This window comes from Orcinus orca, chromosome 11 (assembly GCF_937001465.1).
Source record: "Orcinus orca chromosome 11, mOrcOrc1.1, whole genome shotgun sequence".
In the NCBI taxonomy this organism is placed as follows: Eukaryota; Metazoa; Chordata; class Mammalia; order Artiodactyla; family Delphinidae; genus Orcinus; species Orcinus orca.
In genome coordinates, this window is record NC_064569.1 from 3,965,846 (window position 1) to 3,981,816 (window position 15,971).

The 15,971-nt window shown below is 58.5% G+C and overlaps 1 protein-coding gene and 1 long non-coding RNA gene across 3 annotated transcripts in view; one reads left to right on the top strand and one right to left on the bottom strand.

Moving 5' to 3' along the window:
- TSPAN11 (tetraspanin 11) overlaps positions 1 to 15,971 on the bottom strand; it is a 63,883-nt gene that overhangs the window by 18,053 nt on the left and 29,859 nt on the right. For both annotated transcript variants that reach the window (XM_004279009.4, XM_033404258.2), the window contains exon 4: positions 7,838 to 8,029. In XM_004279009.4, the coding sequence (XP_004279057.1) occupies positions 7,838 to 8,029 (192 nt within the window). The remainder of the gene's footprint in view (positions 1 to 7,837; positions 8,030 to 15,971) is intronic.
- LOC125960527 (uncharacterized) lies at positions 705 to 4,153 on the top strand. Its single transcript, XR_007470270.1, has 3 exons — positions 705 to 731; positions 3,829 to 3,913; positions 4,115 to 4,153. It is a non-coding gene; the product is annotated as an uncharacterized LOC125960527 (long non-coding RNA).

Below are 15,971 nucleotides of genomic sequence, written 5' to 3' on the forward strand. Positions count from 1 at the left end.
CCCAGGGACTTGGGGGATGCCACCGCCTGATGGATTTGGGCTCGGGAGGGGGAGGTCACCCACTGCTGCCTCCTGCGAGTCCCCTGAAAGGGCCTGGGTGTTCCTTGGGGCTGACTGCTCATGGGCCCTGGAGAGATGTCATATAGCCTGCGGGCACCTGTGCTCACGCCGGCACAGATGAGATTGTGCAAAGGGCTGGGGTAGCACGAAGCAGGTGGCAGGGACCCCAGGGTGGGATGGGTGCCGGGGTCCCCAGCAGTGGTCGTTCTAGGACAGAGTTGGCTACTGGGGGAAAGGGAGGCTGAGTAGCGTTCCTGCCGAGCCTGGAGGTTAGGAAGAGTCTGGGGGCTCAGAGAGGCCGGGGGCTCTGATCAAGCCAAATGGGAATGTCAGCCACCCACACGGTCCTCTGTCCTTTCATGCAGGCGTCTCGTATTCCCCACCAGTCTCCAAGCCAAGACGGGGTTTTAGTCCCTTCCGCGTCCTCTCCCCTGCCCACCCTGCCCGCCCTGCCTTGTGCCCAGAAGGGCAGGAAGTCTGGAATGTGCTGGAAATGCTTGTTGAGGCGGATGAATTAGGCAGGCCCATCACTGTAACTTGGAGCGTGAGCTGCGGAAAACTGGAGAGGAGAAGGTGGCGGAAGGTAGCTGGCTGTAAAAACTGCCCCTTGTAGAAGATTTGCTCCTACAAGCAGGCGGGGATCAGTTACATCTGCTGCAGCCCAGGAAAAGGTGGGCCTTGAGCCCTGAAGGGTGCTGGTCAGAGAAGAGAGTGATGTCACACAAGGTGCCCTGGCCTGGGAGTCTGGCCTCTGGGACAGGATGCTGTGTGACCCTGGGGGAGTCCCTCACCCTCTCTGGGCCGTCTGCATAAAATGTGGGGCTAAGATGGGAAGAATGTCTTGGTGCCACAGCTGCATCGGTCTGTGCAGTCAGGGCCAAGCCTCCTCTGTCCTGGCCTCCCGCCTCCCTGCAGGGACATCTAGAAGGACACCCGGATTCTCCCCCCATCCTTACTCACGGCTACTCCAATCTGCTTGGCTAGTGGGCCTCCCTCCCTCCCCTTGGGGCCAGTCTGTCCTCCGGATGCCACATTCTCTGCTCGCCACCACACGGTGGGTTGAGTGACACCCTTCTTAGGCATGTACGCATGTCTCCCCAGAGCTGGAGCTGCTAAGGCTTCTGGACACAGGTGTAAAGACACACACTCCCATCAGCTTCACTAGGAATAAAGATGACATTTGACTGCCATCTCTCTGTTTCCTGCTCTTATGCTCCATTGATTCTAAGCACCTCTAAAGCCTCCGTGTGAAGTACGGTGAGATGGAAGAGGGCACCCCGTGTCCCAAGGCCAGTGCGGGGACCCGACATGAGGGCAGCATGTCCAGACAGCTGTCCAGCCACCACTCCCATCCTGGTCCCAGTGGCGGAGGGGGCCTGCAGCCCCAAGTCTGTGATGCGCTGCTACCACTGCCGAGAGGTTCGGGTCAGCCGGCGCGCTCACCTCACTGATAGGAAGGAAGGTGGGTCCTGCCCCCTGCCTGCACCCGTGGCTCATGCTGGCGGACAGGAGCTGAGGCCGGCTCTGCAGGGCCAAAGCAAAGCGGGGGAGGTGCCCACCTGCCCCCGCCAGCCACGTCCTTCCAGGAGTCCCGTCAGAGTAGAGCGGCGACACTCACTGCTCTCAACCACCTTGCCAGCTGCCTACACGGGGGCCGGGAGGGGAGCCTCTCCTCTCCGGGTCAGCCCTCCCCAGCTGCCAGCCCTCGCCAGGCCTTCCTTGCTGGGCACGTGCCTGTGGCATAGGGTTTGGTTTAATGTTAACGTAAAAAGGAGTGAAATGATACTGGGAAGGAAAAACGTCTGCATACACCCGGGGCCTCTAAACGTTTGTTGAAGGACTATCTGCTGTCCAGATCACCTGCTCTGAGGATCTCCTCAGTTGAAGGGCTCAGTGATCAGGGCGCTGACTGTGCCCAGCTAGGTGACAGGGACCAGAGCACGTCCCCTCCCGGTGACGTGTTAAACCCAGACTCTGCTGAGGAAAGGAAGCAGGAAGCCGAATGATGGAAAGGCAGAGGATACTCCCTCAATCAACTCCGGGGTTTGGGACGCAAATAGATGCGGTTTACCAACCATCCCTGCCCTCCTGCAACACACCGTACAGACACAGGCACCCACACACACGCTGCCTCTCCGAGGTCAGTCTGCTCCGACACCTGCTCGGCCCCCACTGCGGGGTGGTCACCCACTCACACATAGCTGAGTTACACTCATCTCCAACCCAGCTGAAGCACTTCCTTGGTGCACAGCCGACCCCTGCACCCCGCAGCGCCCTGCAGCCTGCCCTCCACTTCCCAGTGGACCAGGTGGCAGGCAGCTGGGTAACTTGTCCCCAGTTCTCACCTCCCTGCTTCCCTTTACACCTGGGATGCCAACGACGGGCCCCGAGTCACGAGAAGGTGCGTGCCCACTCCCTGTGTTGGAGGCGTCCAGGAAAAGGGGACCATGCCAGCTGGGACAGCGGAAGGGCCTGGACCAAGCCGGGGTGAGGCCCATATGACCTCAGGCAAGTCTGTTTCTCTGTGGCTGAGGAGAGGGTGGGGAGTTCACTCATCAGCCGCCTGGCAGCCCTTTCTGCGCAGCCCCTGACCCAAGTAAGGCCAGCAAGAAGGAGGCTGAGGGGAAGGATCTGCGGGGCCTTGAGAGGAAGGGGCCACATCCACGAGGCAGCCACGTGCAGCCCAGGGCCTCTCCCGCCTAGGTGCGCCAGGCGCCTGCTGGGAGAGCGGGCTGCGTGACCGCGGGGGCTCTCGTGCAGCGTCTCCAGGACAGCTCTTGAGGTACCTGCGCCTGCTTCCCCAGGAGCCTGGCGAGGATCCTCCTGCCCACGCCAAGCGGATGAGGAGCTGTCCTCTCCTCCGATGGGGCGGAGCTGGGGCTCCCCAGGCCTTGGCTGCAGGACCCATTCCTTTGACGCACGTGGGCAGTGACTCAAAGGTCAGAGTAGGCTGTGACCAGCTGGCTGGGTGGCTGGTAGGGCCCCGGCAAAGTAACATGTGGGTGAGGAACCAGCCCGGGGAGGACATGGTCCAAGGCCTGGGCGAGGGGACCCAGGCACCCTCCACGCCGCCTGCATCCCCTGCCTCTACACAGTGTCCCGCAAGCTGTGAGGACCCTGGGAGTCACGGGCCTAAGAATAACTCCATTTATTTAGGCTTCTTCTCAAAGGAGCTGGTGATGGTGATGCAAGTGATAATTATAGCCACACTTTATGATCTTTATATAATGTGGTGACTCGTTTCCTAAGAGCTAAAATACTGCCTCGTTCCCCTCCTCACTCCTCACCCCTGAATGGGGATGGGGATACCACGGTGGCCGGGAGTGGCCGGGTGACTTCCCAGAGGTCCCGGAGCAGGCCAGGCAGGATGCACTACGAACTGCTTTTCAGCCGCAGTCCTTCCTCCTTTGGTTATCCACGTCTGGATGTATCTGATGGAAGTGTTGCAACTTGGGGGCCTCTCATTTTCAGAAACTGTTTCTACAACTCCCTCCTTTGAGTCCACCCCTAAATAGAAAAGAACCCCTGACAAAGACCAGTCGAGCCTGAACCATCTATCCTAGTCTTCATTTGGCTGAAGATACAAAAGTGTTCAGAGCCCATGTTCCAAACGCTACAAATATCCCTTTCTTTGGATCAGGGTGACATCTGTGCTGGTCATCGGCCTCGGGCTGAGATGGCCTGAATTATCTGGCTCTCTCATGCAGCCTGCTAAAAAAGAAGATCTGGTGTGAATAATTTAAACCCTGTTCCCTTTCCCCCTTGCAGATTTCTGGCTCCGCGCTGGTCATCATTTCAGCACCGGCGAAGATGTGCTATTCCTGTCCCCGATGAACATTTGCTTCTTGAGAAAGTGAGTCTGAGGGACTGCAGATGTGCTGGGGGAGGGGCTTGGGCCAGGACGGACGCCGGCCCCGGGGCCCGAGGGAGCTGGACCGCCCTCACCAGGCAGCTCTCAGGGAACTTTTGATGTCAAGCCCCTCCCTCGTCCTAATGCAAGGTGGACGCCCATCATTCAGATGCCTGGTCTTCCATCGTCCCTTTTCCTCTTTAGGGAGCGCTTTGTATAGAGCTACCCTCACTGCATTTGTCCATTTAGCTGATGAAAGATTTCAAAAGGAAGTTAGACACGAAGGGGGAAGAAAGAAACGAGACCAGGAAGGAAGAAGCTCCAGGAACCGCAGAACACTTTTAGACTGACTTAAGTATCCCTCTTGCCTCTAAGTGGGAGCATGGGTTTTAAAATTCCTACTTTGTGTTAACCCAAGAGAAGTCTTCCAGCCGTCTTCCTGGCTTAAACGTTCAAATGCTCAGTAATTCAGAGGCCAATGGGCCAGGATGTGGGTTTCTCAGGATCCGCCCCCTCACCTGTGCTCTGTCCTTGGACCTGGTCTTTGGTTCTTTCAGGGGTCGGGCGGGGAAAAGCAAAGGAAGAAGATGCGAGGCTTCGAGGTTTGCTGTCTGTCAGCCCTCATCCCCACGCTGCTGGCGGCGGGTGGCTGTGTGTGTGTGTCCACACACGCGCTTTCTCCTGACCTCACTTTCAAGTTAGCGCCTCTCTGATGTTAGTGTCTGGTTAGTGATGTCGGGGCAGAGAACTCATCAGTTCTGGGCGGGATAGAAGTGAACGCGGGCAGGAGGGTCAAGTGGGGCTGGGAGGAAGGATGGCATCTCACACCTGCCTGTCCAGCAGCCCCTGCGCCCCCCAGTCCCGCCTCCAGGCCCAGGGAGACAAGCAGGCCCACCTGTTTGTCGACCCTCTGAAGTTCAGAAGCCTGGAGCAAGAGGTGTGCTCCCGGCCCACAGGCCAGACCGAGCCCCTGGGCCTCCTAAGTCTTCGCACGGTCTCTGCTCGGCCCCGGGCACAGGGGTGGTCCCCAGGCCAAGTGACGGTCAGGCTGCGACTGCAGAGGCTGGGGACGTGTTTTCATAATGGCTCGGCCTGGATGGCGGGACACGTCTCGCGGATGGATCGTGTAGGAAGGGGAGGCTGGGCGGGCAGACAGCGGCCAATTACAGACCCCTCGGCTCTCCTCTGGCCTCCGAGACGCCAAGGGGAAAAGAGCTTATGGTCTGACAGCCTCCAAAATGGCCACTGACGCTGAGTGCCCCCATTAACATCTGGGTGACCCCCACTCTCCCCGGGGTCCTGCAGCCCCTTGGATGGAGTGTTGGACTCGATGGCCCTTGGGTTCCCTTCTAGCCTGGATGAGTTCTGACCGTGCACAGTTATTTCTGCACTATAATGAGGGCAAGGGCTTCTAGGGTTCCACCCCACCCCGTCTCCTGCCCTGGGGCCTAGCTGGGCCCCGCGGGAGTCACTCTTGCACCCCCAGACTTCTGAGGGCAGCTGCTCTGCGCAGGTGTCCACGGACTCGGGAGACGGTGTCTCTGCACTCGCTGTCCCGCTCGGCTTCCCTCCAGCACCCTTGGGCTCCCCAGGTGACGCGGAGGTGATTCTAACAGAGCAGCAACACAAGGCAGCCCCGGCCCGCGCTGGCCCCGTGTCTCCCAGGCCAGCTTTCTCACCTGGGGGTGAACGGCACCTTCTAGAGGCTGTGCTGAGCGGCGGGTGGGAGCAGGGGCCCGGGGACGGCCACCCGCCAGCAGTGTGACCCAGACCTGATGGCTTAACCTCTCTAACCCCACCTTCCTCGCCTCCAAAACGTGGGGCTGGCGTGAGGATCAAAGGAACTAACACGCCTGAGCGTTTAGAACGGCCTGGCACACAGAGGTTACGACGCTTGTGACTCTGCAGGGCTGCTTTTAGAGGAAGGGGGCGCTCCGTGATCCAAGCCCATTGTGTTATAATTGCACCCCGGTGGAGAGCAGGGGGCGTTTCCCAGGCTGCAGGGGACCACGGGCCACAGGACTCCTTTAGAACCAAGAGGGAGGGCTCTGGGTGGGAAGGAGGGCCGGCAGCTTGCCTCCCAGGCCAGAGGGCTCAGGCCGAGACCAGAGGCCAAGGCGAAGGCCCTGCTTCCCGCAGGACCAGGGCTGAGCAGGGCAAAGGGGGTCACGGATGATGCAGGGGACGGGCCCTCTCCGGGCCCAGGAGCCCCGGTCCCTGTAAGCCTCAGTCCCAGAGGGCTGGACCCCCCTGCCCCTCACCACCAGCTACACCACAGGCCCGGTCCCTCAGTCATGTCTCGTGTCCTCACCCAGCTCACATGGGTCCGATCGAGGGTGTCAGCAGGCTCACCAGGACTCAGGAGCTGGGGACGGTTGGCAGGGACAGGCTGGCTCAGGGCACCCCTGTCCCACGGCTGGAAGGACAGCTCAAGTCAAAGCCACGCTCCGGTGGCTGGTCCCCGTGGGCCTTCACCCCCCCACCGTCCACGCGGCCCGCACCCTGCTCTGGGCGACCCTCAGCAGAGCTAAGGACTTTTGCTAGGCAGGGGAGGGCTGTCCCGCTGAGCCTGGGCGCAGGTGCTGCTGCCTTCAGAGCGAAAAGCTAGGTCACGGCTGGCGCAAGAGGCGGCGGGGCTCAGCCCCTCCGGACCCTCCCCTCTCTGGTCAGACGCGGGGGGCCGAGGCTGCCACGTCAGTGATGGGCACGGGAAGCGGGGCAGGGAGGGCGTAGCCCTCAAGGCTTCTTCCTGCAGCCTTTCCAGGCTCAGCCTGATTGACTCCAGCCCCGGCCCTTCCTTTCTGAGTCCAGGTGTTTTGTAGCCTACCCTGCCCGCACCGGGCTTGTCGCTGGGGAGATGAAGGGGGAGATGCCACCCGGGCCCCAGGGAGCCTGCCCTGGCAGCAGGTGCCCAGGAGGGAGGGAGGGTCTGGGAGTCCTGAGCGGGACTCCGGCTTCTGCCCCCTCGAGTGCAGCCCTTCCTTTCCTGACACTTGGAGCCAGAGGTGGGGTGCGGGTGTCCTCTCAGCTCTCCAGGGGGGCATCCGACGCGGAGCCTGTGCTGCCCACCTCACCCATGAAACACCTGCCCAATCACACCTGAGTCTGATCAAGTTTCTACACCCAACTACGAGAACATCACCAGCAAGGCATCAGAAAGCCCAGACTGGGAGAGAGCAAAGCACAAATGACCTGGTTCCTTCAACAGGTAAATTGCAGGGAAAAAAAACAGAGAGAGATTGATGGGGAGCCTAGAGACCAGAAGTGACTTGGGAGACACATCGACCAACTCTAATACACAGACCTTACAAATTTAGATTCTGATTCAAATAAACCGCAAAAAAAAAAAAAAGAACATCTTATGGGTCAGTTGGGGAAATTTGGAATTGCCTGATTATTTCATGATATCAAGGAATGACTGTTAATTGTTTTTAGGTGTGATAATGGTCTTGTCATTACCTCTTCTAAAAAAAGGATCCTTACGTCTTTGAGGTACACCCTGAAATTTTTACAGGTGACGTGATATCTGGGGTCTTGGGTGGGGCGGGGAGCGGGGGAGGGTGCAGATGGACAGGATTGGCTCTGAGATGGTGGCAGTGGGTCTGGGTGATGACCTGGACCTTCATTGTAACATTCTTTTCATTTTTGCCTATTTTTGAAAATCACCATGATAAAATCTGGACAGAAGAAGAGGAGGAGCGGGGGAGGAGGAGAAAAAAGGGGAGGAGCAGTGCTGCCGCCACCTCCAAGGTGCCCTCCTGGCTTAGGTCCCAAGCACCTGGAGACCATGGCAGCCTTCCCGAGGCCTCCAAGACCAAGGCCAGCGTCACTGGGTGGGGCTCTCAGAGTGGAGCCTGGTCAGGGGGCCAGGCTCTCAGAAACCCGGGGTAGGTGGCCCTCCCTCTGCAGGGCCGGGCAGACACTCACCGCAGAGAGGCAGCTCCTGTCCTCGCGGATGACGGCGCCGAAGCCCAGGAAGCCGGTCACCATGACGAGCGTGCCCGCGAAGATGAGGATGTAGGCAGACGCGGCAAAGGTGCTGGAGGCCAGGACGCCGAGGTAGCCGCTCTTCTCCACCAGGGTCCAGACGCCCACGGCCATGACCGCGGCACCGCCCATCTGCGGGACACCGGGTCTGAGCACCCACCGCCTACGAGGCCCTTCTCGTGCATCATCTCATTTGGTCCTTTGAGAAGCCCGTGGGAAGTGTCTGGCTGCCCATTTTGTAGATGGGGAAACAGAGGCTTACCCGCGGTCGAGGGGAGAGGCAGGGACAGAGTTTGGGTCCAGGTCTGACTCCCGGTCCCGTGCTTCCCACCACGATGCCCGTGCGTCCCCGTCATGAGGCAGGGACGCTCCAGTTGTGGGGACCCCCTCCCGCTGTCCCCGCCCCCAACCCCTCCCACTCCTCCCCGGCTTGCCTCCCTGGCAGGCCACTTTCACAAGCCCCCTTCTCATCGCCTTGGGGGGAGCGCGACTGGGCTTCTCATCTCTGCTCTACAGACAGAGGACAAGGCCAACAGAGGAAGGGGAGCTGCCCGAGGGCCGCCTCTGTGGGGCGACACGGGGCAGGGCCAGCCCCAGTTCGGAGCCCGGGTCTGCAGCTCCGCCGAGCTGCCCCCCCCCAAGGAAGGGACACACGCTCCACAGGCTGGAGTCGCTCTGGGACGGCAGGACACTGAGCCGCGGGGAGGTGTCCTCTTTGCCGACCGTCAGATCCCTTTCGGCCCTGATCCCAGGAAGGGACCCTGGGAAATACAGCTGCCCTGTTCCTTCTGCAGTGAGGCTGAATGACCCTTTCTGTGGCTGTGATCCTGCAAAGTATGCGTGTGTGTGTCCCCAAGGTGCCAAATGGTGAACAGCAGGGGTGTCGGCCCAGGGTTTGCGGCGGGGCAGGACCCCGGCACCCGTGACCAGATCTGCCACCTGCTCCTGGGAAGGCAGATGGCCCCCAGCTTCCCTGCCTCATCTGAGGATGAGTTCTTCTCAGATGGGGGCTGCTGCTCCCTCAGGGGGTCCTGAGTGTGGCTGAAGGTGGGCAGCCCCAGTGGGCTCGGTCCCACTGCCCCGATGACTCTGTATAACCCGCTTGCCGTTCGCAGACCTCAGCGGGGCAGACGGAAGCTCCTTAGCAACGAGGCTGCACCAGGCGCCTCTTCGAGCTTCACAGTAGTTCGGGAGGCTTAGGGCTGGCAGGTGGGAGCAGGCGTTTTCTCTTTTGCATATGAAGAAATGGAGGCTGGAGAGAATAGAGCGTGCTCGAGAGGACACCCTCCTGCACACGCCCCCCCGCCCCCCAGAAACCCACCCAGAGTTTTGAGATTGAGATGCAAACCCAGGTCTGCTGAGGGTCAGTGTGGGACTCTGTCCTGGGATCGCACACACTGGGCTGGGCCTGCTCCTCTACTCTCTCCTTCTTTTTAGATACATCTGTTTTCTTTTAAGGGGCGTTTCATCCCCCTTAGCACCTCTAGCGGGTAAGGGAACCAGGTGGAAGGACGTCGCACGGCTCCAAATGGAATCCACCTCCTTTGATTCCACGGCACATATTTTTCCTCCCGTTTTAACATCTCCAAAACCAGACACATCTTATGGTTGATGGCATCTTACAACCACGCTTGGCCACACTCTTGCCTTGCGGTACAGAAAACAATGGTGTATCTTACAAGTGATGGTATCTTAGGCTGGATGAAATCCTGGACTACAACAGGCTTTCTAATTCTCAGGAGCGTGGGCTACCTCTGGCCACATAACCTCCAGGACCAGTGAGGAATTTCCTCCATCTGGGTCAACAGGATTGTGTCAAGTGAGGGTTTCCAGCAAAATATTCTGCACATAATCTCTCTGCCCCTACGGCATGCCCGGGAGGCTTCAGAGAGGGTCTCAACTGGGCATAACTGGCTGTGTGACCTAAAGAGGGTCCCTTAACCTCTCTGGGCCTCAGTTTCTTCATCTCTCAAACAAGGTGGACGTGTTAGGCCAGTGGGTCCCAACCTATAACCATCAAGGGCCCCTTTGATTACTTTTCCCACGGGTCTTATGTTTTGAAGGGTTTCTGCCTATCAAACGCAGTGCATGAAGTAACAGTTCATTTCTCATTTTTGATTAATCAAAGGCACGTGGTAGTACCAAGCAGAGATTCTGAGCAGCACGAAATAGTCCACGTGACCACACGGAGTGGATCTCACTGTTGACGCGTGTAGTGTCTTTATAGAAACAGGCGCGTCATCCATTAGGCTTGTCAACCCCACAGGCTTAGCATCGCATCTGGAACCACCCAAAGGGGTACGTGTGGACAGCACTGGGGTCACCTAATCTGCTGGGGGACATGGAACCCACTGAGAAGCTGATGAAAAGCTTGGGGTGCTTTGCCCAGAGAAACGTCATCCACGGAAAATAATGCGCTCAGCTTCGGGGGCTGAGGCCTCATCTTGCATCTCACAATGACCCCGGCGTAGACATCTCTGGGGCCCCCCCACCTTGCACCCTCTAAGGCAGTGCTTCTCAGCTGGGCCGCACCACCACCCAGAGACCTCCGCACATCACCAAGGTGACTGGATTTCGGGGGGTGGGATCAGGCCTGGATCCTTTACTAAGTTCCCAGGTGGTTCCAGTTGAGAACCACCTCGTAGTTTCCTAGTCAACAGGGGTCAGTCCTGTCCCCTCCCCCAGCAGGGTCCCAAGAACATCCTCCCCTGAGGCCGCGGCCTGGAGGCCCTTGGCCCAGCTCAGGACTGCCCCTCCCACCACTTCCCTGTCTGCATCAGGGTGTTTGCTTTTTTTTTTTTGGTACGCGGGCCTCTCACTGCTGTGGCCTCTCCCGCTGCGGAGCACAGGCTCCGGACGCGCAGGCTCAGCGGCCATGGCTCACGGGCCCAGCCGCTCCGCGGCATGTGGGATCTTCCCGGACCGGGGCACGAACCCGTGTCCCCTGCATCGGCAGGCGGACTCTCAACCACTGCGCCACCAGGGAAGCCCAGGGTGTTTGCTTTGACAGGAGCTTTGGGGGAGAAGGGGGGTGACAAGGAGCAGTATTTTCAGTCCAAATAGAGGAAAGTTAAATTACACAAGAAAGGAAGAAACTATGTGCTCCCAGGGGAGGGAGGGGTGCTGTGAGCAATGCAGCCGCAGCACACTGACCCCCTAAGAGAGGAGCATGTCCCGGTCACAGGAACGGCTGGGATCTGCAAAGCAGGCAGGGCTGCAGCTCAGCCAGGGCGGCAGCAGGGCCCTCGCCCACAGGGGAGGGTCTGGGCGGACACGCTGTCCTGATTAAGGTCTGGAAACCAACAAATTCACACTGGCCATGACGTGCAGAAGAAATCAGGAGGCGAGTCCGAGTCGGTGGGGCCCCCAGGCCTCCCCTGGGGTGTCACATAGTGTCTGTTGGGGACACCCAATGGGATTTGCCATCCGGGGCAAGAGAGTTTCAAGTCCTTCAGGGGGTGTCCTGCTTGGGACCCGGTTGGCTCTTTAGGAAACGATCTTTCCTGTGGACAGGAGAAGTCAAAGCTGCCCAACGTTGGGACGGATCGCCAGAGGGCGTCTTGGGAGGGAAGGGGTCAGTGGACTTGGGTCCCAGCCCTGGCCGTGCCCCTGACTAAGTGTGTGACTGTGCAGACATTTCGCCTCTGGAAGCCTCAGTTTCTTCATCTGTAAAATGGCCGGATGACAAGCTCGGAGGTCTTCCACATGGGTGACATGTCCCCATGACCATCTGCCAATACACCTCCAGCAAGATGCTCGTGGCTTTCGTCAAGCGGTTCAGAGATGCCGGGTCAGCAGAAAGAGCGGTGGAAGAGGCCCTGCGGAAGACCGACTGGGGCCGGAGCCAAATGACCCTGCTGAGCTGTGCACCGGCTATTTGCATAGAGTTGATTCAACAGTATCTGGCTCCCTACAGAGACTGGGTTGGATTTCTTTGGAATATTAAGTACATTTTTCAAAACCATAGCCTGTAGCCAATCAGGCAGAAAGCCCTGCAGAGGGTGAAGCTGGCCTTCTTACTAACCAGGACACGGGCAGGCTGGGAGGGGCGGGCAGGTCACCCAGGCCGTGTAATTTTAGGAACGGCCCATTTATAGAGAAGAAACATGGCCAGAAAGTTGCCTGTCGGACCCAGGGGAAAGCAGGCGGGGCGCAAAGGTCATTGCAGGGTTTTCCTCTCCTCGTCAGCTGCTGAATGGCTTCTGGGCTGGGGTCGGGGAGGGGACCGGCCGGTGCGGCAGGCCCAGGACGCTGGGGCTCCCAACACGGGAGGACCCCGGGGCAGGAGTGCTCTCTTCCCGCAGTGCCGGGGCGCCCGTGGCACGGGGAGGGGGCAGAGGTCGCACAGGTGGTGGTGCAGTCCACTCCCCTAAGTGTTTGCTGGGGGCCTCCAGGTGCCAAGCACCACCTGGACTGGGAAGGACCGGGGACTGGATGAGTGTTCACCCAGTTAGAGCCACCCCTGTCCTCCGCGCCCCCCGCCCCAGTCTCATCAACGGCACCACCACGGCCCAGACCAGGACCCCCGTGGTCGCCACTCTGGACTTCTCACTCTCTTGCAGGGACAGCAAGGGCCAGTCTCCTCATCACACGGGCACATCTCACGGGACTTACTGAGGGTCGGGGCTGGGAGGGGACTCATATCACCTGTTCTCTTCCACACGCAGCTCAGAACCCGGAGGGGTGCTGCCTGGCACTGTCCCCGCCCCCCTCCCAGCAAATCAGCCTGTCCGCCCTACTCGTCCCCGCCCGCACGGGTTTCTGCAGTTACAGGCTTCACGGCGTGTTTGCTGCATTCGGTACTTCGTCTGCCTCCCCCTCTAGATTCTTGGTTAAACCTCACTCATCTGAGCATCTGCAGCAGAGCCCTCCACGTATGACAGATGCCCCGTAACTCCCCATGGAAGCAGGAGGGACAGAGGAAGGGGGCAGAGGAAAGAGTCAGGTCTAACCCTTTTACATTCCGGATGAAGAAACTGAGGCCCAGAGAACAGTGACTTTTCCAAGGACCCGTGACCGGCCGGGGGCCTAGAACTCAAGAAACCTGACGTCCACTTCATACCCTCTTCACCCACTGGGCTACGGACACTCCCAAGCAAGCTGAGGGGTGTCTGGGCTGCAGCGGCGACGGCTCAGAGTGGCCACCACAGGCTTCCTCCTGGACTGGTCTCCCCACCGTGGCTCTGGGCAGACCAGATGTGCATCCCCCCGAGTAGGGGCCTGTCCCCCAGCAGAAGCTGAAGCACAGAGAGGCAGGATGCCCGGACACCACGGGGTCCTGCGACTTCACAGCACCTTAAGAAGGGACGCAGCAGAAACGCCAGCCATGGGGCCCCTCAGCTGTCCTTCCTCAGATGACCTGTCCCAGGAGGTGGGCAGAGGCCACCATCAGTGGGATGATGGTGAACAGAGTGAAGGCTTCTCCCCTCGGCAGGGGGGTAAGCGAGGCTATTCCCTACCAGGCCCTCCCCTGGGACCCTGGAGGGATGCTCTCAAGCCACTTCACTGCCCTGGTCGGGCGAGTCCTCCATCACCACTGCCTCCTGTCTCGGTCCGTGTCCCCCTAAGGGACCCCAGGGATCCCCTGGAGTCTGAGCCCCACTGGCCCCTGAGGGAGGTGCTGACACTGCAGCCAGCGCCCCGGGCAGGACAGAGCTTCCGGAGGCAAGGCCACCCCAGGCAAGGGAGCCACTGCTTCCCTGGCTCTCCCACAGCCTGCGTAGCTCCTGGGAGGTTGGAAAAGGTTTGATTATTAACACTGCCAAGGAGCTAATTAAAATAATACATTAGAGAACAACGTTGCAGGGGTGATGGGAGCTGTAGGGACCCGTGTAGGAAATGGGAGGGGGAGGTAAAGCATTTCCTAGGTGGCTGCGTAGGAAGCTTGGGTCACACTTTCTTTTAGGGTCATGAAAGCTTTGGCATTTTTGGTTCCTGACCCGGAGCTGTATCCAAGGGAGCCGCCCCTGCCCAGTGAGATGGTCATGTTCAACTCTGCATTAGTCGAACTGCATGGTGGGGGTGGGGTGGGAGTCAGGGGCAGGGCAATGGTGAAGGATGGGGGGCAGGCATGGGTTGAGTAGGGGGTAGGGGTCCAGAGGTGGGGCAGAGCTTAGATACAGGATGCGGGTGTGTAGTGTGATGCTGTACTTCAGTTCTGCTTATAATCTTCATGCGCTGCGTGTCTGAACTGTCCACACCATCAAAACGTCCTAACCCAGGTTCAACCCTGACTCCTGGAGACATTTTGGAGTCCAAGTAGGCATCAGAGTGGTGGGTCTAAGGCTGTGGTTACGAGTCAGTGGTCTATGGAGATGGGAAGGGCAGCAGACGCAGAGTCAGAAAGCCCAGACTTGACCTAGAGCTCTGCCAGTCATCTCAGCTGAAGTTTTATCATCTACAGAATGGGAGTGAAGGTAATGACAGAGTGCTTGTAGAATCATTTTGGAGTGTAAGGTGGTTTATAACCCTCACACTGTGCTACGGTGGCAGCTGGCGGAGACTCGGTTTAAAGTCTCACCAGGACCTTGCACTGCATGACCGGCACCTGAATCCTGCCCACCTGGGGGTGGAGGGGGTGCTGTTTCCCCCCATCTCACTGCTCTGGGTGTTTCAAACTTTGGGATGTAAACATTTAGGGCTGTGAGCTACACTTGGTGGGTGGTAACCTGTGCTAAACAACAAAACCAAACCAAACCACCACGCTATAGAGGAGAAAGCATCGGAGTGCACTGCACACGGTAAGGGTAAGCTTAGCTTTGTGAATGCTGCTTCACGTGAGCAATTCTTATGCTTCCATGAACTTCTTATCTGGGTCACATGATCCCCGAAGCCGCCAAGCCAGAGCTATGGACGTAGGAAGCGGTTAGAGATGAGGCGTGCCCCTTAGTCTAATCATAATAGCGTAGCTACGCACCAGGTAGGCGTGTGCCAGACACCGTGCGAAATGTTTTCCTAAATATTCGTCTTTAATTCTTACAGGTACTGATGTTCCCGTTTAACGTATGCAAAACGTGACGCTCAGTGAGATGGAGTGATCTGCCTGATGTTTTAGTCTGCTCAAGGTTGCCCTAATAAAACGCCATAGAGCAGCTTAAACAACAGCAATTTATCTCTATTTCTCACGGTTCTGGAGGCTGGAAGTCCTCCAAATAAGGTGCTGGCTGATTCAGTTTTGGTGAGGACCTTCTTTGCTTACAGACGATGGCTGTCTCCTCACTGTGTCCTCATGGCCTTTCCTCTGGGCAGGCTTAGAGAGACAGCTCTCTTCCTCTACCTGTAAAGCCAATCCCATCGGATTAGGACCTCACCCTTGTGACTTCATTTAACCTTAATCACCTTCTAAATGCCCTGTCTCCAAATACAGTCACATTGAGGGTTAGGGCTTCAATCCCTATGGGTCACAGTTCAGTCCGCAGCACCTAATCTTCCACGGCAAATAGACAATGGGGTCTCATTTTGAGCCTGAACTTGAGCCCAAGTTTTCCCGGCACCCAGGACACTGGGAAAACGCGGAACTCAGAGCTGGAGGCAGCAGGTAACGTCAGAGCTGACGGCCAGGCACACCGGCTTAGGGGTCAGAGAGAGGGGCCCCCAGCTCCGGGGCTTCGGGCAGACTGCTTCCACCTTGTAACGCAGGGCTCTCGCAGAGCCGCTCACAGCCTCGGGGCGCTGGGAGGATGCGCGTGGACGCACAGCCCAGGGAAGGCCTATCACAGAAGCTCCGTGGATGCTGGGAGCTTTGTCCACGGATGGATTCCAAGCATCCGCAACAGGGCTTGGCACTTAGCACATGCCTAATAAATGCCATGGAATAGATTTTCCATTATCACTGACCAGAGTACCTGGACGTTAGCACCAGCTTCCCTTACCACCACGACAAGACCTTGGGCAGGATTCTGAACTGGGTGTACCTGCTCCCTGTCTGTAACATGAGGATAACAGTGACACAGCCGCCAGGGTTGACCTGCGGATCACAGGGGATGGTCCACGGAAGGTCGTTATCCAGCAGTACCTCTCAGATGCTAGGCATCGTAACCCTGGTCTCTCCTGGTTTAGACAGGGCAAACGGGGA